Source organism: Passer montanus, unplaced genomic scaffold (genome assembly GCF_014805655.1).
Source record: "Passer montanus isolate IOZ18808 unplaced genomic scaffold, ASM1480565v1 scaffold5, whole genome shotgun sequence".
Classification (NCBI taxonomy): domain Eukaryota; kingdom Metazoa; phylum Chordata; class Aves; order Passeriformes; family Passeridae; genus Passer; species Passer montanus.
Genome location: NW_024369929.1, coordinates 14,639,347 through 14,663,613, shown reverse-complemented (window position 1 = coordinate 14,663,613; position 24,267 = coordinate 14,639,347). Strand labels below are relative to the sequence as shown.

The 24,267-nt window shown below is 42.7% G+C and overlaps 1 protein-coding gene across 1 annotated transcript; it reads right to left on the bottom strand.

The window, feature by feature from the left end:
* Nucleotides 1–2,676: 2,676 nt before the first annotated feature.
* SYNM (synemin) lies at nucleotides 2,677–23,489 on the bottom strand. The gene is made up of 4 exons (XM_039723554.1): nucleotides 22,613–23,489; nucleotides 17,168–17,292; nucleotides 11,454–11,524; nucleotides 2,677–9,936 (listed from the first exon to the last, which is right to left on the bottom strand). Exons 1-4 carry the CDS (start codon nucleotides 23,396–23,398, stop codon nucleotides 6,317–6,319), a joined length of 4,602 nt encoding a protein of 1,533 aa, XP_039579488.1. The 5' UTR covers nucleotides 23,399–23,489; the 3' UTR covers nucleotides 2,677–6,316.
* Nucleotides 23,490–24,267: the final 778 nt, after the last annotated feature.

Here is a 24,267-nt window from a genome sequence, read left to right as displayed (position 1 = left end):
AACAATCTGCAGGGAGTGATTTCATTAAGGCTTCAGAAAAATTATTTAATACCCATAATACAGAAAAAGTACCTGCTAATACTGTACATTATATGTAATTACTGTCTCACACAAGGACAGAATAGACTGCCAGCTATCCAACCCACCAAATTATTCACCATGCAGTGAGATGGGATCTTATGGAATAAATAAATTCTGCAAAGGTGCAGCTTACCTAGCACTAAAGCATCTTTATAATATAGGCAGTTCTTAGGTTATAGGGATTCCAAACTTTAACCCATCCCCTCTTCAAAGAAACAGATGTTTAGCAAAGACTGATGTCAAGGTATTGCTGTACAATTACAGGGTTGTGTTATTCACAGTAACACTATTTTTCATATGTATATACTTGGGGGAAATAGATATATTTGAATTTTCTCTATCAGTTTACTCCAGTGAGAGTCTAAGAAATCTGTATCATAGAATTGTACATTGCATTACCTTCACTGCCAAATCTCATTTGGCACCCACAGCAAAAAAGGACTGACAGCAACTCAAGAAACCACTGACATATTCAGAGAGAGGTTTTAATTAGATCCCTTCTTGGCTGAGCATCTTCTTGCATCCTGTTAGAATCCCTATTCCTTTGCTCTTCTCAGAGATATTTAGGCACAGGGAGTCACACAAATGCCTGATGGAGAAGACAGATGAGTCAAACTGTTGGAAAGTTCCCTGGGCAGCAGCTCAGATTGCTCACTCACTCCTCAGGCTTTTTCCTCCACTAAATGTCAGATGTGTCACTGATTTAGCAGCCACTGCCTGAAGAGATATGATTTGTGCCACCATTGCCATCACTGATCTTCTTGGTTAATTCCTCTACTTAAGTGATAACAACAAATTGTGGCAGAGGTGGTCATTGTGCATCTCTGTGTTTTCACAGGATGAAGCAATGGCATTAAGTGAAAGTAAAGCCAAAATTAAGAGAAAGCTCAACCAATCTGAAGCAGCAGTTTCAATTGTGCAGAGAAGTTGTCTTTTAAAAAATTTGTATGAAGTAGCTGGGTCTCTTACAGGAGCACTCTACAAAGCTAAACTAAAGTGGCAAACAACCTTGAGCTGAAAATAATCAACAGCCTTTACCTCCCTGCCTGCTCTGCAGGGCCACAAAGGCTGACAAAGCAAAGGTCAAACAACACAGACCAACACACTGAAACACCAACCCACCACGAGTCCCCCTCTGACTCCTGACCCAAATCACATCACCACAAATACAAGGAAGAGGAAAATAGAAATTTCAGCAGGTCAGAAGCGTTTTGGTTACAGTGTATTGCTTTTCCTATCAGGTTTATAAAATGTGAAGCAAATTCTATCTAGCATTAGGGTTCAGCATCTCTTAACTTTCTCACCTGGAAAAACTTTACCAAGCAGGTTTGATTCCAGCAGTAAACTCCTGCCACACCAACCTCACATTATGAATTGGAAATGGAAATCAAAACCAATACCAGTGGTTTGGGATAACCTCATAGCTGGAGATAACATCTTTCAAAACCCAGAGTTTTTCCTAGCTGAAGAAAAACTTTGTTCATTAGGCAGGTGGCTTGTTATTTTGTGGGCTGCAGAGATACATCAGGAAAAAAGAGTTTTACCTTTTAAACTATTTAAATTTGGAGTATGAATAAGCATCTTTTATTTCCCTTTAAACTCTCCTCATATTTTCAGTGCACCTTTAAAAAGTTATTACAACTGACAAGTGTGTCAAAACCAGCAAACTAAAATTTTGATGTATTGAAAATCAACCCGTTTTGAGTTCCATTCCTCACTGCTCAGAGAAACACTTCAAGTTTCTGAGAAATCATATCTTCACCACTGAGAGTTTTAACAGCAATACTGATTCACTTAATAGAGCCTGCAAACACACTTTTTCTGACAGAGGCCATTTCCAGTGGAAACTATTTTGCTGATCACTTAACCATCTTGAGATTATGCTGTGATTTAGACAGCACTTTCAGATATTTTCTTCCCTGTTCTGCAATATATGGAGAAGGTGTGCTTTTTTCTCAGTGTATTAAAAATTGAGGATCTCTCCAGAAAGTCTCACTCCTTCACATAAACTCTCATTCTGACCCATTTCTTTAATTAAGAGAAAACTGGGTTAAAGGGTTTCATTACATTTTCATTATAAATCAATTGTGTGGTTAAAGAGAAAAAGGAACTTCACAGTACACTGAGGGGTACCATTTAAATATATATATCTATGTGTGTGTGTGTATACATATATAAATTATTTTCCATTAAAGATTTAAATGGGTGTAAAACAGTTTTCTTTACCAGAAAAGGATAAAAGTTAAGACGTACCTTGGTCAAGTGCCAGGCTCCAAGGACAATTATGATGCTGACAGCTCAGGGAATTCCACCTTCTGTGCTGCTTTACACTCTGCCTCTCCCACTCCCTGTGGCTCTCCACAACCACTGCTGGTCCCCAGGTGCTGTGTGCAGTTGGAATAAGGAACATGCCATGCTCTGCCATAATTTCTATTATCAGCCTGAAAGAGGTGAATCTTTGCTGGAATTAAAAATGAGGTTCATTCTTTGAACCAGAATTAGCCCAGCCTGAGAGCAAGGTATTTACAGACATTAAGTCCTTTATCTTGGACAGTGCAGCCTTAAAAACATGAGACAGGAAGAAAGAGAAACATCTGCATTGATTTTCATTGTTTAATACTCAAGAGTGAAAAAGTGTAAAATCACAAAGCTTATACCACCACAAAAAAACGCAGTTTCATTGCAGATGACCAGAACACAAGCTGCCTGCAAAGTTTCACACAGCTGACATCAACAAACCCAGGTTCAACATTCTGACCGTCTTTTGAAACACCTGCTGTTCACAAACACCAGCAGCACAGAGCTCTCGCTATCTCACACGTCCTTCTTTATCTTCTATGCTCCATTTGCTTCCTAGACCAGTGGTTTACACATTTGACAAAACAGTGCCCCACTTCTGATCTATATCAGCATAGAAATACATAGTTTTCACCCGCCCCAAAATGCTAATTATATTTGAAAAGCGTTTTGTTTAATCCAAACTCAGCGGTAAAGTTTTTATATTTCTATTAAATAAAAAGCATAATATGAGTAAGCTTCAGAAGTGCATGCTGACTGAGGGTGTGTCACCAATCTGCTCAGCCACAGGATATCATTCCTATGCAGAAAGTGATCACCTTGGGTGAGTTAGTACACCAGGGAGTAGGTTATGTTTGCTCATTAGTAATTCATGGACCTACAGCCCCAGTTCTGCACATGCAGCCATGAGGTGTGCTGGATATGACTGTCCACCTAAATACACTCTGTTGTCTAAAGGTAGAATTATCTATGTCTAAATGTCTGAGGTTAATAAGAACTAAGTGGAAAATGGTTTGCTTATATTAAAACCTTTTTAAAACTTAAACTTTTATGTGTGAGGCAACTTTGTTTTCACAGCCTTTTTTAATGCAAAGGAACTGTGCCTGAAATGTTAAAATCTTTTTAATGTCATGCTAATGCACATTTCCAGTTCTCTACAATAAGCCAGCTTCCAATAATTGATTAAAATCCTGCTCTTAAATATAAATAAAGTTCACTGAACAAATTTTTCCTCCAGACTATCAAAACAGAAACGTATCTTGGCATAACCTACTGCATCTGACAGTGATGTGCAAAGGAATTTCTGAAGAGCTGTTGTTGCCTCAGTGGAAGCAATACTGATATTTAATTTTTTTTAACCCTTCAATGCTAAGGGCACCTACATTTTATGAGTCACTTGCTCCTTACTGGTTTATTCCCTCACCCTACATTATAATCCTCTCAGCAGGTGAAGATAAACAGAACAGTTTTGGCATCACTGTTCCTAAGGAGCACCTGAATCTGTCAAAGATTCCACAATGTTTCAATAAATGGGCTTGGCATTGTAAATAGCTTTTTGTTGGTAGCTAAATATATTTTCTGCAGATATTCTTGTATGTGCTTTACAGAGAATGGTAAATCTTGAATAAAATTTCAAAAAAACTTACACTCATTATTTTTACCTCGGTTGCTTAGTACAGACCTGACTTCTTCCTTCATGCAGTTATTTGATACTTGAAGTACAGAATCTGGTTACTGGCAGCATGGCATCTAGCTGGAAAATTCTGGTTTATACATGATTATTAAACACAGAGATGTTGCCACCTTTAAAATCATACAATCAACTAAGGAAACAAAAATATAGGATGAGATTAGAAGTATTATAATAATTAACATCCTATTTATAAATGGAAGCACAAGATCTTTTCTGAGCATATAAGAATAATTTTGAAAATATATTATCTATTACACAGTGAACAGTATAAATAAGCTTAGATTACATTCCTTTAGTGCTTCTACAGAACTCAGTTTCCTATTCATTTTCCAGCTGTAGGTGGAACTTCCAATTTCAACAAACGATTCCAGACAAAATGAGGAAAACATTCAGAAAATTTTGCAGTGCAGACAAACCTAATGAGTTAATCTTTGGAACATTAATACCTTTGTACAGTTTCAAACTTAGTAAAATAAGGCACACACGGATTAAACTGTCCTATATCTGGCAGAGCAGGATATGTCAGTCAGCACGGAGCTTCTCAGCTTTGCATTTACATTCATAGTATAAAGCAGCAGTCAGCTTTGAGAAATCTACTTCTGTTAATAGTAAGGAATCTGAAAAGTGACGAGTCATGCCAGACTAAGATAGTCTAACTGGATTCTAGGATGGATCAGCACACACAAAACTGGGCTTACATAACCACAGGGAAAAATCTGGGAGTCAGCAGCGGCCGGGCCGGCGCTGCTCAGCCCCCGAGCCAGGTGTGTGTCTGCTCTGCAGAGGTGGGCACAGTGAGTGAGGGTGTGCTTGTGTTTGTGAGTGTGTGTGTGCACAAATAGCAGCTTCTCACCTCTGTTACTCCCATACGTGCCCGGTATGGTATTTCTTACCCCAGTGACAATATTTTGGCTGCTATTTTTGTTACTGCCAGCACCGCCCAGGTCAGGCCAGCCAGTGGTGCTGTGCTGGCTTCCAAGCTCAATTTATAAAGTCACTGAATTATAAAGTGAAATGATGTCCTTCATTCAACCAATGTGCAATCCAAGTGAAATTAGCTTATTCGCAAACAATTTAAGTGGAAGGCAACTTTGGCCTGAGGCACATGTTACATTCAGAGGAAAAAAAAAAAGGAAGAAAAAGAAATTCAAATCTCAGGTTGGGTTTGCAAGGGGAGTGATTGAAAAGGACATCTTATTTGTAAACAAAGGATTATCTGGGAATGAGCTGACACACAATGATCATAAGTGTCATCAAGGTCATTTGTAAAAGTTTCCTTCTAACAGGACACATATCAGCTAATTTCACTGTTAGGAAATTAGGCACTATGTAATCATGTTTGACACTTCACACTTGCCTTTAGCAATACCTAGTATCAGGTAACCCATAAATTGCAAAGTAAGTTGAGGTTACTAATGTACACAGCCACTGAATCTGAAAGGAGTTCTCCTTACCTCAGTGTGAACACTATCCAGTCTAGTTTTTAAATTTGTTTTCTTTTTAGATATATTAAATGTACTACTGTCTAACCATACACTTCACAATTTCTCACCTGGAATACTGTGAGAAATTCTTTCCTCAGTGTTACCTCTTTCTTTTTTGCACTGCATTCAAGCTGTACAAATAATGTCACTTTTGTCAATTCTTGCTATGCTTAGTTTGATCCTACAGGATCATATTTAATTTTATAGCTTTAGTAACTGTCTCTTATAAAGTATTCATTAGGTATTGCATATAAGTACACAGAAATGGATCTGAAAATCAGCTACTACCACTCATTAGTCTCATATTCTGTTAAATTTGTGGTTAGTAGCTTGAGATTCAAATAGAATTGCATAGTAATATTGTAGTAACCAAGTACAATACAGTATTAAGAAAAAAAATAATTTGAAAAGTCCTATTCAAGCACACATTCAATAGCTGATGTGCTATAAAACAAACAAAAAAACAGAATCCTTTGAATTCCCCAGTAGCAAATTTCTGTCTCTATGGGTGGAAAAATCTGAAAATATTAGACACAGAACTCTGAGGAAAAAATATTAATAGCATGATCTCTCCCAAAAATAAAATTTCCAATAAAATAAAATGTGCTGAATAGTGGCTTAAATTCAATACTTCTCAGTCCACCATTAATAATCGAAATAGTTTGAGTGTTTTCCCATCCCTTTTTTTCTCTTTAAAAAAAAGGATAATAAAAAACACAGTATAAACAAGCTGCTAGTTAGGCTTCATCCCAGAGTCCTTTCAGAACCACTGTCCATCATTCTCATTCTCCTCATCATCTTCCTCCTCATGGTCCAGGTAGAGAAAGGCGACTTTCTTCTCTTCAGAAGTATCTGACCTTTGGTCGACTGTTCTTTGCAACTGCACAGTTTGATCAAAAAATGACTGTTCCACCACCTTTCCACCCTGATCTTGGGAAAAACTGGAGAGAACGTAGCCACTTCTTGTGCTTTCATTTCCTGCAAGCTGGTTGCTTTCAACGATGACATGTGGCTGCTCTTGCTGCCTGGACACCAGCGTTGCCCCTTGCTGTTCTCCACTCTTCACTGCAGATACTCCACCCAGATTGGAAACATCCATTTGGAAAGTGTAAGCTGTTTCCCTGGAGCCCACTTTAATATGCTTCACAGAGCTGCTGCTCTCAGACGACTCTGCTATTTGTGAAAGATCTTCCACCACTCCAGCAATGGGGCCTGAGAAGATGACTTCCTCAGCATGAGTTCCTGCAGGAGTTATTTTAACATGCCTGAAAGCTCTTGAGCCTCCTGAAAGGGTCTGGTCTTCCAGTTCAGTGATTTCTGTGTGCTCGGAGACAGGTCCCTGGTAGATGATCTCTTCAGCTGTCATAAATCCCTGGGGACCCATCTGGATTTGTCTGACTGAACTTTCTGCCTGTGAGAAGTCCCTCGTGCTGCTGACCTCCACTTTACCAGAGATGGGTCCTTCAAAGATAACGTGCTCAGTGTGAACCTCTTTTGGGCCCAGCCTGAAGTGCCTCATTGATCTGCTGACATCCACAGCCCCTTCAGCCTGGGAAAGGCCATCTGAGCTGTTGAGTGCCAGGGAGTCTGAACCCGAGCCCTCAAAAGAGACGTCTTCAGTCACTTGCCTTGATCCTACCGTGACACGTCTTGTGGTCCTGCTGAAGTCTGTTGAGACCTTCTGAGAAAGATTTCCAGAATCCATCTCCTCTACAACTGTAGTAACAGGGCCTGTAAAAATTACTTGCTCTGTGGTTTGGATTTCATTGGGGCCCAGTTTAAAGTGCTTCACAGATTGGCTGAATTCTGACAGCCCCTCTCTCTGAACAAGATCTTCTGTAGCACTGAGCTCCAGTGTTTCAGAACCAGGCCCTTCATACAGGACCTGTTCAAATCTCTGGACTTCTGCTGGGCCAACTCTGACACGCCTCTGGGACTTGGTCTCATCAGCTGATTGTGATGAGTGAGAGGCCTCTCCATAATCTGCAGTTTCTGAAACTGAACCGTCATAAACAACCCTTTCAGTGGCGTGATAGCCAGTGCCACCACTCCGCCTCGTCGTGGATGAGCTGTAGATCTCTTGGTCAGCAAAAGGAGTGTATTTGTCACTGTGGGAAGAAACTTCTACACTGCTGCTATCTGAGCTCTCTTTCTTCAGGGAGTGTATTGTTGCCTTCTCCTTCTCGCTTTTGATGACTTCACCAAGCTGATCTACATCAAATTCATCAGTGTTAAGGGTCTGGGACAGATTGACTTCAGCAACAATGGTCACTGAGCCCCCCTCCTCCTTCTGATCAACTTTTTTGATATCAAATGCCAAGTTACTAGCATCCACTTTGTTGTCTTTTGTTATTGCAGAGAGTTCCTCTTTCACACTTTCTGGGAGACTGCCCCCCAGCTGCTCCAAAGCTTCCTTCAACTGATGTTTAGGGTCCTTCGTTTCCTTGGATAAAAGCCCTTTTATTGAAGTCTGAAATTCATGGGGAATTTTAATTTCTTTTTCAATAACAATGGATTCAACATGGGATCTTTCACCTTCAGGATGCTCTTTTAAAATATGGGCACTTGCTTCCTCCCCCACCACTTTATAGGTTTCTTCTGGAGACCTCGCACCCTCCTCTCTCTTACTTTGTGTGCCCTGCAAAAATTCATCTTGCCAAGAATATTTAATAGTTGATTCTTCTTCAATATGAATTTGCCCATATATTGAGTCATCATCTTTTTCATTAATAATAGGATGCTCATCAGGAACAGATACAAAATATTTCTGTTCAATAGGTGAGTCATCTTCCTCTGTTACTTCTTCCACGTGAGTGAAGCTCTCATGGCGCGGTTTCTTCTTTTTGACGTCTTCATATGTGAAGGTGATGTTTTGTTCCTCTTCACCATAACGCCTCTCTCTCTCAGGGAACGAATCCTCCACTTCTTCTACTTGGAAAGGAGTTGAAAAATCAGTCCTTTCATCGGTGGTGTAATCCAGTGGCTCCTCTACAATCTCCACATTCACAGACACATTCTTTCCGCTCTCGCTTTCTTTCAGGCCGTGATGGACAATATCTTCTATCTCCTCCTTGGAAGGAGTTCCCTCAATGCCCTCTCGAATCACTTTTCTAACATCCTGGTTTGATAGGTGCCCTAAGTCACCTTCATCAGAAATAGCTATGTCTCCTTGAACTTGAGACTGCACTGTGAACTCAGTCTTTATTTTCCCTTCATCTTCTTGCTCTTTCTTATCAAAATAGGTCACTTTGGTGTCCGTTGACATCTGTGAACTAGAAGACTGTGTGAAACTTTTAAGAATGTCAGCAACAATATTCTCTGCTATGTTTTCAGTTGGCATTCTGTGACTCCCATCCCTAATTTGCTCTTGACCTTCCAGACTGGACTCTGCTTCTGAAATCCTCACTTGGCGAGTTTCAGCAGACTGAGTTACATGTTCATCTGTGTCTCTTCCTATGGAAGTTTTAACACCTTGTACCCTTATTTCTTTATTTCTCTGAGGCCCTTTGTCAGGAGCAGGCCTTTCAATACTGATTGGTACCTCAATGACGTCGTTGCTTCTTGAATCCGAGGTCAAAGTTGCATCTTTTTTGGTTGCTTCACTTTTCAAAGTTCTTGCAGTAGAAGTATCACTCCCTGTTACCTTCTGGCTAACCTCCTCACGGATGTATTTTTTCTGCTCAGTCTTCCTCCCAAAATCAACAGTTTCTTCTATAAAAGATTTCTCATCAGTTTTCTTTTTTTCATCCTTTGTTTGTTTCTGCAGCTTATCTTTTTCTTTCAGCAGAGATGTCTTCTCATCAGTTGGTTTGCTGTCTCCTCTTTTGTCTTTTAGTGTGGTCCGAGTTTCAATTATAGTTTCCTCATATCTAGTTGGTTTTGCATTGGTAATCAGCTCATAAGCTGGAAATCTAGTGAAGCCTGGTTTACTTCTTTCAGCATCAGGCTTGTGGTCCTTGTCTGATCTTTCAGCATGTGCTGACTCTTTTGAAAAAGATACTGTGGATGAAGTTGTAACTTCTGTTTTCTTCCTTTCTGGAATCCTCTTTTGCTGCATTTCAGTGCTTCTCCAGCTGCTGTAGTCTGGAGTAAATGTTCTTAGTTCTTTGTGGTCTGTTACAATCCTTTCATCCTTTGTGACAGTCGTTGAAGGGCGATATGTTGAACCAAGCAGGTCCCTTCCAAAAGTTCTTCCGCCTGTTGTTGTGTGTGATCCAGCCTGTGTGGAGTGGGCAGAGTAATGTGCAGAGCTGCTCATGTTTGTCACAGGCATTCTGTGCCTCGTGTCAGTGATCCTGGCACCTGGTGAAGCTTTACTTCTATTTCTTTCTTGATAAGTAGAGTAAATATCAGTGTAGTTATAGGAAGTGTTTATAATATCTGCAAAGAGAGAACAGGTGATCAAGCATTAAAATAGTGCTTTGTATCTAAAATACCACGAAACAGAGGTCATGAACTACAAAAACATGCACTATGTTTTTTGAAAGAATATCTTCATTTTCAGTGGAACTTTGTAAAAGCATTCCTCTAGGTTTTGCTTGTTATTAAGTCTGTGCATAAATTACATTAAAGCTGAAAGCAAAGCTTTTTCTCAAGTTGCAAGATCTTGCTAATTTTACCTGTTGTGCACCTGTTGTGTACTACTGGGTATTGTGTAATTTACTGAGGAATTACACTTTTGGTATTTATACCAATGTTCATTCACAACTTCTTATTAAATAATGTATGTTAATATCACAGGCTGGGTTTTTTGTTTTATTAACCTAAGTGGCCTGAAGTTTCTTAGCTCCTACTGACATTTAATGGCACACCTGCCACCACATACTAGAAAGTGCAAACACAAATACAACCCTTCACAGCCACACAATAAAGCACAACAAGGGAGAGAAACAAAGAACCTTTTAGGCTCTATCTATAGAAATTCATACAATGTGCCAGGAATATCTGACAGTTAAGACCAACCAGTACTGCACCACTCACATCTCTCACTCCTGAAAAGCAACCACATCTCCTCTGATTTTTGGTAGTGTCTCCTGTATTATTTCTGTAATTCTTTCCCTGTTCTGTGAATATGCTGAGCATTGTCTGCAGAAGTTCTGGCTAGTCCAGATCCAAACTCTGCTGTCCAGATGCAGGCACAGTGCTCACAATCTAACAGCACAGGCAGATCTCTGTGAGCATTTCAGCCTGAGCCTCTTGCATTTCCTGCAACTCACACAGCCTTCAAATGTCTTCTGGGACTACAGCAATGACCCCTCATTGTGAAACTCCTGAGTGTTATCCAGATTAATTCTGTTATTAATTGCAATGGCCACAGCAGTCACAGTGAAGGTCTATCTTGTCTAAAATCCTGTTTGCAGGGACCAAGAGTAGATACACAGGGAAGAGTATAAGAACAGGGCAAGTAAATAGTGATACTTCCCTTGTATACTCTCACAGCCTCCAGAGATTTGCAGCTCCTAAGATAGAAATGGTATCTTTATATTTAGTAAGTCTTTGATTTGTCTTTCATTACTCTGCTAAAATATCTCTTTAACCCCATGTGAACTTTTTAGCACTCACAGTGCCTCAGGATGATGAACTCCATATTTTTAACTACACGTGCTGTTAAACACCTCTTGCTATATAGTTCAGAACTCTCTTAAGACCTATGGGCATCCAAAAGTTCTTGAGAGCTACAGAACATCACTCCCTACATTCTCCACTCAAGCCATGATTTTATAAACTATCTCATATAGAAGAGCAATATGTTTATTTAACATATTAACACTCAAAACTAATTCAATATTCACATTGCAACACACTCATAAAAATATACATCAGGAACACTATAACATAATTATTTCCAGTTATATTTCATTTAATTCAAAATTGACTTTTTAATATTCATATTTTACCTTCAGACAGTTTCCCTGCAATCTCTTCTCTCCATATAATCCACGGCTTGCTCTCCCCTTCTAACAAAGCTCTGCAAAACACAAAGGGCATTTCATTAAAATACTGGGAACAATAAGCACAATATTTTATATTTAGAAGTCTTAGAAATTGAAACAATTATCCTGTAGTTGCCACATTCCACTATCCCAGCTTGCTCCAAGCCCCATCCAACCTGGCCTGGAACACTTCCAAGGATGGGGCAGCCACAGCTTCTCTGGGCAAGATGTTTCATAAGAAAATACAAAAATGAAAAAAAAATAATAACAGCAACCGTCCTGTTTGTAAGAGTAGTAAAGGTGGTGTTGAAATGTGATGTGAGGGAACTGTTACAGGAGGATTTGCAAGTTCTATCATTTTCAAATGAAAAATGAAGGAAAGTATAACTTCTACTGTCAAGTACAGTGCTGAAGTAAACAATTTAGTGTTAAATTAACTATTCTTAGTTCCTGTTCCATTGGAAATCAGCATAAGACATTTCACAAAAAAGGAGTAGGGAAATTCTCTGTGACAGAGCTGCTTGGTTTCCTTTAATGCCCTCTCTGTCTGTCCCTGTCCCTTTTGGCAGTGACACTCCAAGAGCTCCCACACTTCCAGGAAGTGCAGGGGCAGCAGCCTGGAAATGCCACATCAGGGTCATTCCCTGTGCAAGGCAATGTCACAGTCAGCACAGCAGCTTGGGTGGGTTTAGCTGCTTCTGCCAGCCAGTTGCAGCATTTCTGGGTTTGGGAATGCCAGATGTTCTGCACTGATAAGACACAGCTGCAACATCAAAGCTGGCAAGAGGAAGGCTGGAGGGCTGTGATAGCCAAGGCTTCTGACTCCCTGGGCAGGAGCTGAAAGCCACTTAGGACTGGGGTACAAACATCTCTGCTGGACATTTATGTCAAAACTAACAAAGCAGGTGTTTTAAGCACCACCTGTTTACACTTCCCATGACTGATAGCTTTGGCACTAGCAAAATATCATTAGCAAGGTTTTCTTAGCCTTGATGGATTTGTGTAGATCCAGAAGAAAAGCCGGGTTAGAACTACCTAAAACAGGCTCAGATGGGCATCTTTCCTTCTATTTTGTGAGTTGAAAAAACCCAGAGTAAAAGCAATTTATCTTTCTCCAAGCTGAGAGAAAGTTCAGAGGAGTTAGATCCCTTCAACACATGTAATGTTCCCAAGACCAAACATCTGATCTGATGAAGCCAGCGAATGCCAAACAAATTTCTCTGAGAGAGCTGCCAGAGAAGCTGGTGGTGACGCTGCAGAAACACACCCAGGAGCTGGCAGTGAAAGCGTTAACCATGACGAAGGAAAGCAGGAATGTGGGGAGTTTGACTAAGGATTTCTGGCTGCTGTTAAAACAACAGTTGTCCAGTTGCTGCAGCAACGTATGATGTCACTAAAAATAAGTTCCAGGAGGTAACTGTATATGGCAAAGGGCAGCAGCCCACAGAAAAGCTGGATCTGAAGTATTACTACTGAAAGTGAAAGGCAAAACTTCCTGAAGCCTCTGTAAAACTGGACAGAGAATCAGTGTTTTACTGGGCACTTCATCATATGTATGACCTCACGCTTATCAGAAAACCAAGAAAATGTTAAACTGAGCTTGGCTTACTAAACTGGCACGAGAAAGGGCAGTGTACTGTACTGAGCCAGCAAACTCAGCTTGTGCTGCTCAGCTCGACCACAGCTTGAGTTTATGCAAGTCATTTTGCTTCTCTGTTCCTCTGCATCCTTTCCCAATAATAGCCTCTTGGTGGTAAAGTCTGCTTTTAAACTTAAACTGCCCAAAGAAATTAATTTCAACTGTATGAACTTTTAAGCACTCATAATAAAAAAAACACTGCCCCAAGCAGTAGTCTTCTAAAAAAAATAACCATGTCAGCTACTTCCTGGAAATCAGGCTCCAAATGACATATAGTCCCTTTTTGCTAACACTTAAATTAAGACCAGAAAATAATCCAACTGCACCGTTAGCTCATCTCATTATTAATGTCATTTATCTAAAGTTAGCAGGGAGGTGCTCGTCAGCCTGTGCTGGATGACAACAGAAACAACCAGTCCATGAGAGCAGGAGGAGGAGATAAAGTGGTTGGGGTGGGGAGAGAGAACAAAAGGATGTAGTGCAAATTTTATTATGTGCATTCGGGACAGTAATGACTTCATTTCAACTACAGAAACCCAAAATCTCAGATGCGGCAGTTGGCCAGCAAGCCATAAAAACTCATCCTCTCTATCCTGGGTATTTGCTAAGGAGTTACAAAAAAATCCCACCTCTCCAGGAAGGGGGGTCAAGGCCATTCCACATCCTTTTTCCATCCTCCCAGTGTGAATAACAGCAGGTAACTGCATGTTAAATTCCCCAGGTATTGAAAACTCAGTGTGTTCTCAAAATAAAACCCATACAGGAGTAGAGCCTATTGGATGAAGTAATGAGACTGACTGAAAAAGCTGTGGTAAGTAGCTCAGAGGAGCTTAATGCTGGTGATGATTCTGTGAGAGGAAGGCATGGAAAGGGTCAGAAGTGCTGATGGAGGAACACAAAGTCCAAGTTCACCTGGCAAGTGTGTTCAGAGATCCTAACAATGGCCATGGAAATAAAAAAGAAAAAAGGTGTGTAGCCTTTGGTGCTTCAGAATGCAGGGTGCTAACCTGAACAGAACACTTCTATGACACTGCAATTTCAATGTGAAATATTTTACCCTTGAACAACATATTTTAGAGAGGACAAAGAAGCTCCTGAACCTATTGGTACAGGTTCTGGGCAGCCTCTGCTATGAGAAGAGAAGTTTCTGCTAGGTAAGGAGAAAGGCCTGAGAATAATTCAGATTCTAGGCAGGTTTTCCATCTCCTTTTAAAATCAAGAGTTTTACAAGGTGACTAATTCACCACTTCTCTCTGGAAATAAAACCTAAGCATAGTTAAGTAGCTGTGGTTTCGAAGGATTCCAAGGACACAGAACAAAACTGTGAGACACTTGATAAATATTTACTTCAACAGTGAGAAAAGGGCTTAGGAATGAATATTCCCATGAGGTGTAAATCCTCAAAGCCACATATTTCTCTTCCTGAGTGAATCTCGGCTCCCAGAGCAGGAAGGGTGAGCAGAGTCAGAGAGGAAATCCACTCGGACCTTAAGGAAGGGTGTTCCTTGCCACAGTGATCCTTCTTCCCAGTCCAGGAGCAGTGGTGACTAATGGAAAGAACTGACCTTGTAACAGAACTGAAGGAGTTGTAAAACAAAGAGAAAACACAGGGTGGGAGGTAAAAAGAAGGCTCCAAGACCAGCTACCACACCCTTAACCTATAGGACCAGGAGGAAAGGAAACACCAGGGCCTTGGTGGGAAGCTCTCCATGGAAAGTTCAGGATGTTGCACTGAGTGTGGATAGGAGCCTTTTGTTCCCAGTATGCATAAGCCAGGGTATATGCCAGCATCCTCTGTGAAAACCAGCTGAATCTATGTTCACATGCCCTTTATTTCACAGGTAAAAAGACCTGGGAGAGGAACAGGATTTGAAAAGCACATGAGGGAGCTGTCCAGAATTCTCCTACTCAACCTTACTGACTGGGTGCCCTCCCACAGCAGGGCTGACAGAGACACAAAAGAAGAAGGAACTATTTTCTTGAACAAAGGGAGAAAAAGAAGAGAAGAAGAATAGGTAAAACTGCATAAATGTAAAACCACAGAACGATAGTTCTTCAGCTTCTGATATTTTAAAATAATTTTGTTTGCTAGCATTTGCATGTTTTTTATCTGTAGCAAGGCCCATTCTCTTGTTCTCATCTCATCTTCAGTGGGCAGATGCTCACTTTTCCACTGACATCTGCCTTGCCAAGGCCATCAGTGACCCAAGCTGCATTCACATCCACCAGGTGAAGAAACCCTACAGATTAAGGAGCTCTTAACTGGACAACAAACACACTGCAGGTGATGCTGAATTGTTCTCCTTCCATTAACCAGGGCAGGGAATCCTTAGACAAACCAATAATGCTCAGATAATCAGTGATATAACTCTGGAGAAATTCCAGAATTTCATGGGCTTAGAAGGTTTTCAAACAACTGAATATCTGGGCATTATCATTCCTAGTTCTGGATGAATACTAATCATCAAAACAACTCTGATAATTCCGTTATTGAGACAGTGCTAATCCTGTTTTGCAGATGAATAAACCAAGGGAGAAAGTTTAATGGCAGCAGTGAAGGTCAACAACAGAGCTGGGATTAAATTCAGAAGAATCATGTTTTTTAGCAAAGTTAACAGAATTAACACACAGAGACAAGGATCACAACTGGCTACCACTGCCACAGTAATGCTCCAGACACTACTGGCTTTCCAAGGACCACAGGGATCCCACTCCACCAACAAACATCAAGCAACATACTGCTCTTATCAAGTGACTGCAGGTTACTTGTTCCCCACTGTTTGTGATTTTATCTCATCCAGAAACCAGCCTTGGTTTGTGCCTCCTTGCAGTCATTCTCAAGCCATCTTGAACAGAGTTTTGGTGCTCTTTCATGAAGACATTCTCTGCTCACTACTCCTTACCAAGCTCCTCAGAAGTTATTTCAAGTTTCTCATGTTTTCAGTTATGTAACTGAAACTAAATTTCAAAGGCATCATTGGAGTGATAGTCCACACACCTCACCCATAACTCAACTGGTGCTATCTTTATCCACACTTACTCATTCACACAGGACACAGCATTAATGCTTTAGGACACAGAAACACATATTGTATTTACTGGAAATACCCCATCTATTTACACTGGCTGAATATTAATAATGCACCCAGTGTAGACAAGGTAACGTCAGAGGCAGTCTCCTCAAAAAAACAGAGAAGTAGCCTGACATTAAATTTTTGCAAATTATCCCAAGAATTGCACATCTCTCTGTATTTGAAGATCAGTATCTCAATGAAATTTATGGAAAACATTGTGCTGTTTTGTAGAAAAAACACATCATCTTTACAAGAAGGAAGGATCTTCCTCCAGTTCATCAGTTTTGGGTTACTTAGGATTTTTTTCATTCCAAATCAGTTTTGTGCCATGTACATCATGATTCTTGGCTTTTCAACCTCACTACTTTTCAATTTTAGGCTTTTCAACTACTTAGTGGCTAGAGAGAGGTACAGTCCTGAAGATCCATTAGCAGAGATGTTGTTTGCTCTTATCTCACACTTCATCTAAACATGTTTTCATAACAAATCAAGGATGGAGAAAGCCAGGACTTAATCAAACAGACTTTTCTGTTGTCTTCCCACTATCCTACAACTGCAACAAGGATGTGGAACTCACAGCTCACATCAGTGCTGCAGGTTGTCACTAATCAACATATTTAAAAAATGAAATGTGCCAAGTAAGTTGATGGCAACTACATAACCTCAAGTTTTATTGATTGCAATGTAGGGATATTGTCTCCTCAGCTTGTAACCAAATATTGCCCCAAAAATCCCCATCAATCTGATATCCACTTGACCAGGACTAAGAAGGTTTCTTCTATACCACTATATTTGTACCAAGTTAATAGGACTCCTATGAATTATATTGGCTTTAGAGCCTTGAGACTCCCAAAGTCACTGTTTATATTTTAAATGCTGGAAAGGGGATGAATGGGGCTCCCACATCTACAAAAAGGGATTTAAATTATCCTCTGTCTAGACAGTAGTGTGACCACAAATCTTACCTGTAGGTTTCAATTTCAAGGATGAGGCCTGCTTTCACCTGCAGGAGTTCTTGGTAGTCCCTCAGGTAATCTGTGATTGACATGGTCAGGAACTGCTTTTCTTCTTCCAAGGCATCAATTATTCTCTGAACAGAAACAAATTATTTTTAGTTTTGAAAGAACATAAAAATCTGTACACTTCAATGCCTTAAAACATAAAATTTTTAATTAAGAAAAAAAACTGATACAAAAATACATCAATGCTCTAATGCTTCAAAAACCAGAAGAAATCAGCTCCATGACCTCCCCATGTAACAAACTGAAGTAAATTGTTCCTGAAGCAAGTTTTATGCTAAGTTCATTTTATTCCTTACTAGGCTGGTTAAATTATTTCAGTTAAACCCATTCAGATGCCCTGTGCAAAAGTTATTAAGCACACATAGCAAGGAAAATACACTTCTTTATAAGATTTATATGTGACTAATTTGGCCATTTTAAGACATGCTTAAATCACACCTGAGATCAGAAATTTCAGCAATTGTTTTGCCATGAGAACCTTATTTCAGTTCCAGTATTTTCAGTTCCACAGATGTGTGGGTTCAAACCAGTTTTGGAATTTGAGCATCTGAAGACACTCACAGTGCCCACAAGGTAAAGATGAACCTCCAGTGGCTCCTTCAAGTTTTTTACAGGATTTGGATGCCTGCTTTGAGGCCCACCCAGCTCTGTCCTAACTGCTGCTCAGAAGATGGATAAAAGATTGCTCATTTTCATCTCAATAGCTATATATGACCTTATGCAACACAAATAAATATCAAAGGTTATATATATATATACACACACACTAAATGGCAGAAGGAAGAAAAGACTAGAAAATGCTTTAATCACTGGTGTTACCTCTCACATGAAGGGTGAATTGTCATTTTAATATATATATATATTTTTTTTTTTTTTTTTTTGTACCAAATCTAACCTTGCTAACTAATATGCTATAGATTGCACTTTGTTCTGGGGGCTGGCAAGACATAAATTAAATATCAACAAAGGCCAATTCCGTTCTGTTCCCATCACTCTGCACTATGCAGGAGCTCTGAAATGTCATTTACAGAGCAAAACCTCATACACATGTACAACACTGAACAGGAATTCACAACAGTGTATTTTAGATTTCATCCAGAAAACTGCTTTGCAATCAAACTGGAAAATCAAAGCACTGATGGTTTAGTTTTAAAAAATTCAAGATATATCACTTATAGGCAGCAAGTGCTCCAGTATCACAGTATGAGCAATAGCATAAAAATCAAGATACAGCAGGGGACTCTGCTGTTAATGCCAGCATGATGTGCTAGGCAGGAGTAAGAACTAAGAATATAAAGTGCTGGCATGTCAAACATTAATAGTTTTGGGGTTTTTTAAGTAAAACTAAAAAGAAAGCTCCATGAAGGAAGCTGCCTATATTTGCCTTTACACGTGGGTACAGTTCTCTATAGAACATAAATTTCCTTCTTCATTTGCCTTTGCAGCTCTTGCTAAAGGATTACACTGATGTTTCCCTTGACACAACAATCCTTGCCTACAGGCTTCCGTGTACTTAAAATTCCCTTTTTATGGCAGAAGACAAATCATATCTGCATATCTGAAAGAGCACCACAAACCCCCAAGAGCCTCCTGCAGACCCCAGTGGAGGCACCATCCCATGGCCAGGCAGACATTCAGCAGCTCTGAGGTAACAATCCTGCTCAAGAACAGCACAGACACAATGGAAAATCCCGAGGGGAGAAGGGAAGAAAAGTAAAAGGACTGTTTTTTAAAGGACAAGGTTACCCAGCAAGAATGACCAGGGTGCAACAGAACCAGGAGTCAGCAGAAGGTGCAGAAGAAAACCAATCCCTAAGAGCTCTGGTACAAAAGTTAAATGATTCATACGTTTCTTGCCTCTACAATTAAACACAGAATAACCTATACATGTGAGTGCATTCCTTAAAAAGAGATTTAAAATGCTGCAGTCCCAGAAAAATCAATACAGGAAATTTCTACACTGGACTACAGAGTGTGGGGAGCTCTGACAGACAGGGGCTGTTCAAACAGGAGCTTCAGTCCCTCACCCCCAGGTTCTCCAGTCTGGGTTTGAAAAGCCACCTGGATTGTGCCCATGGGGCTGGAGAGCACTGGGGATCCAAGAGCTGGAGTCAATGATTACCATAAGGGGCCACACAACCCAGCCAGCTGTGCAGTAGCTCCAAAGGAATTAATTCCTCTATGGAGTGGGTGGCAGACAGCCAGATACCCAGCTCTCCATCACTGATGCTCAAACATAAAGCAGAAGACAACTGGACTCAAGTCCTGTCTCCAAGCACACCAAAAGCACAGAAACCAATCCATCAAAGTCCAGGAGACTGCGAGCCAACAAACCCATTTTGCAGAAGGTAACCTCTGCTTGGCAGATCTGGTGTTTTCTTCACACAGGACTCTCTTGGAAAGATCTGCTTCCCAGCCACATCAATCACAGCCCCCAAATCCCAGTGATGTCCTGCTAGGACTAAGTAAAGGAATAGAAACTGTTTTCTCACCCTCCATGTGTTCCTTTCCAGGCAGCACTGGGAAATTTTAGAAGGGCAGCAGGGGGGAAAGAATTTACTTGGGTTGTCCAAGCTGTACCTACTGAGGGAATAGAGGATTCCAGGCCCCAGCCCTTTCCATCTGGAACTATTTACTGATCCCACAGCTCATTCATGGCTCAGCAGGGGAGGAACTCACCCTGCACTTGGCTGGCTCAGAACTGGTGCACAAAGGCACATGACATATCTATTGACATTAAATGTGCATTTGACAAGATGTTTGCTCCTTCTCTTGAGCTCACAGCACTGACACAGGAACTGATCCTAAACCCACCCTTATCAGTGAAAAATACCTGCCTCATCTCAGAGCTGCAGGATGGGCCATGGACATTTACATCCAAATAATTCAGGGTTCTCAAACCACCAGGAGTTTTTGCATCAGTATTCTCATGGCACACAGCTAAAATTATGGAAGAGACCTACTGAGTTCATCCCTTTAGCACTCAGGAGCAGTGAAAACTTTCCAGTGTATGATTTACTGCCTGCCTGGTTCAGCTACATTATAACTCCAAATACTTTTTTTCTATTTAACACTGCTGAAAGCTTCAGTGAGGATAAGGGCAGTTCAGGAGGCAAAGATGAACATATAAGGCAACTGGATGATATATGGAAAATATGAATAAATCTAATTGCCATTGCAGCTGCAATGAACAATAATAACTTGACTTTAATCTGTACATACATATCATTTCTGCATGACACTCTACAGTAAATAAGCACGGAATTGATGCTTTTTAAAGAGTAGTTTAAAACCCATGCTGAACATACTTCAACCAGTAAGAGAAATGAGTGAGAAAAAAACAACTTTGATCCCAAGAACGAAACCTGAAACAGCTGCTCCTAGGCATTCCGTAATTTTTCTTCCTGGATGTGAGCAAAAGATTTTATTTGTCATGTACAGGAGACTGGCAACTGCAAAAAAGGCCTTTCTCATTAAAACCCAAACAAAAGACCACTCAGAATTAATAAACTCTATGACATATCTGAATATACATCTAGATAATATTTCATTTCCGGTGGAAATGGTCAGATATTTTCAATACACTTTTTTCTTCTTCTTGTATTATTAAGATTTGAAACTATTTTTCAAATAGTAAAATCTAAAGATGCCAAATGTCCATGAGAGTAACAGAGAAGTCTGTGATGTTGGTGTCAAAATAACAATCCATTTTGGAGCACTGCATCAGGACCATTCAAGGGCATCCATTTATTTTAATTATTTGACTTCTGCAATAGATTGCTGGCATCTACAACGGGTTTCTCCAGTTGCTCTTTCAAAGAAAATTCTTTAAAAATACAACCACATACACAGAAAACTGGTTTAAAAACACCTTGCTGAGCTGAAAAAGTTAAATAAAAGCCATTCTCACCGGCTTTAGAAGAAAAACTTGTGGCATGGACAGCAAGCTACACAAAATGTTCTCTTTACTCCATATTTAGAGGTTTTCAGTTTGAGCAATGATGACTCTTATTATAAATCCGTAATAAAAACATAGACAGCAAGAAGGCCATGTTTTGGAAATCTAAGAAATTTTAAATATAAAATGGAAAAAATGAAGAGGTTTATTTCTTCTTTACATTTTCAGCAGCTTTGGCCTGCTGGATAGATTTAATTAATGAGGGATTTACAAATGTCATCTTCTACAGCTTTGGGAATGTTTACATATGTGACTGTCAGAATGAATTGTCCTGTCAAAAACGGAAAAAAAAAAAATTTAAAAGTTAAGAGCCTTTCCCATTACTTCTTACATACCTAATCTGTCTCAGTTCACAGCATCTGCAAACTATGCAGCTTCCAAACAACCCAGCAGAGTACAAAAACCAGACACGCACACAGCAACAGGTCCCAGTCCCCCGCCAGCTGCCAACATCTCCATAATCTGCACAAAGCTGGGCAAACACGGGGTCCAGGCACACACCGAGCTCCAGCAGGGTGTTAATAAAGGGTCTAACAGTGAACAAAAGAAATGTTGCCCTCGGGAAATGGATGGATGGGCTGCATGATCTAATACGTGCCCACCCCTCGGAGCGGGATGAGCGGACACTGATCCTCCCACCACGGGGGATCGCACAGCACAGGGAACATCACCATCATCCTGACAGCAAACAAACCCCAGCTGCAGGGTATGCCTGTTTGACACCACCAACATCCACCTCCAGCATCTTCTCGCCTCTACACAAACTTTTCTTAACTACGCTGGGGACCACAAGCTTTTCCTGAGGCTCAAAGCGCACTGGAATGGGTGTAAAACAGAAAGAAATTGCAGATTATTTCTCTGATGGGGACAGGCCACCCTCAAGCCTCAGGGTTCATTTTCTCCCAGGGGCTGCTCCGTGTCCCAAGCGCTCCTGCCAGGAGCCCTGGCAAGCCCGTGTGCCCGCTCCATGCTCCTGGCCACCTGCCCAGGGCAGGTCGGGAAGGGAGCACCTGTCACCAGGATGATGTCCTCAGGGTCACTGTCTCCCTTCTCAGTCACACCCTTCGCACCCAGCTCTCCCCAAACCCCTCGGGGGGCTCCGAGGGGCTCCCTGCCCACACAGAGAAGGGAGCGAGAGGTTCCTGCTGGACCACCTCCTTCTGCAGCCTAGGGAAATCCCACTGCCAGGAGGTAAAGGGAGCCCGGACCACCTCCTCTTGCAGCCTGGGGAAATCCCACTGCCAGAGGCAAAGTGAGCCTGGACCACACCGAGTCAGAGCGGCTTTGGCAGCTCCCAGAGCAGAGCGAGGAGGAGGGACAGGGAAGCCGGGCTCACATCGCGCCACGGACCAGAACTGAAGGGAAAACGCGAGTGACAGGAGTGTCATGGGAAGCGGGAGAGCCCCGGGGCCCGTGCGCCACCCACCCACCTGGTACTCCTCCAGCTCGGCGCCGTGGCGGTCCTGCAGGGCCAGCATCTCCTGCTCCAGCCGCTCCCGCAGCGCGCACAGCTCCTGGCCCTGGCGGTGCAGATCCTCCAGGTGCTGCCGGCACTGCCGGCTCTCCTCCCGCAGCAGCTCCAGGTTCTCCCGGTTGCGCTGCGCCTCCTGCTCCTGCAGCACCTGGATCTGCTCCTGGTAGCGCAGCAGGGTCTCCCGGCAGCTCTGGTTGAGCAGCATCTCGTAGGTCTCCTCCAGCTCCTCCAGGCTCAGCCCGGCCAAGGGGGGCGGCAAGGCGGCCAGGTTCAGCCGCAGCTCCCGCATCTCCACCGCCTCCCGCCGCTGCCGCTCCGCCATGTGCCCGTGCTCGGCCTGCAGCTCCAGCAGCAGCTCCTCCAGGGCCACGCACTCGCCCCGCAGCCGCTCCAGCAGCGCCCGCTGCCCGGCCAGCTCGGGCTCCAGGCGCCGCCGCATGCCCAGCACCTCCGCGCCCAGCGCCCGCAGCTCCTCCAGCTCCCGCCGCAGCCCGTCCCGCTCCAGCTCCGCTTCCAGCTTCGCCCGGCTCAGCTCCTCCAGCTGCATCCGCAGCCAGGCCAGCTCCTGCTCGGGCACCTGGAGCCCGATCAGCTCCTGCTCCCGCAGCTCCGCCAGCTCCCGCGCCAGAAAGCGGTTCTCCTCCTCCAGCTCCCGCACGCGGGTCACGAAGACCCGCAGGCGGGAGTTGAGCTCCTGCAGCTCCCTCTTCTCGTCCCATCCCGCTTCCCAGCGCCGCCACATCTTGCCGGGCCGCGGGGTCGGGGCGCGGTGGCCCCGGGGCTGCGGGCGCTGCGGCGGGAGCGGCGGGCAGTGAGCGGCACCGGGACGGGCCCCGCCCTCAGCCCCGGCCCTCAGCCCCGGCCCCGCCCCCGGCCCCGCCCTCTGCACCGCGGCGCCCCCTGCCGGGCTCATGGCGGCTCCCGCCGAATTCCTGTGGGGGACTCAGAGCCCGGCTTAAGGAGCAGTGCCCAGTTTAAGGAGCAGTGCCCAGTTTAAGGAGCAGGGCTCGGTTTAAGGAGCAGGGCTCGGTTTAAGGAGCCAAGTCCTGCTCAGGGAGCAAAGCTTCATTCAGAGAGCAAAGTCCTTCTAAAGGAGCAAAGCCGGGCTTGGGAAGCAAAATCGAGCTCAGGGAGCAAGGCCAGGCTTGAGAAGTAAAGTCAAGCTCAGGGAGCCAGTCCTGCTTGGAGAACAAGGCCCTGTTTAGTCAGGAGCCCAGCCCTGCTTAGGGAGTTCCCACATTGCTGTCCTGATCCCGTTTCCTCGGCATTCCCGTTCTCCCTGCTGGCACCGCACTGTTGGGGCACAGCCCCGGCTGCTCTGCTCCCCACCAGGGATTTCTGGATTTACCCTCTTTGCCACCCCCTGCTGCTGGTACTGCACCTGGCCGGGCTTATATTTATATAAAGAGTCAAATGCCGCTTCATAGCACTACTTTTAAGTGGAACACCTCCAGTTTTGACTTGGTGTCACAAGCATAAACCTTTGCCCGGCAGAAGAACGCCTCACCTCGGGGCCGAGGCGCCTGCACGTCCCTGGGCCCGCTTGTCCCGGCCTCATTTTGCTCCATATAAGGGCTGGATCCAGCTGGATCCTTTCATTGACTGCCTGGA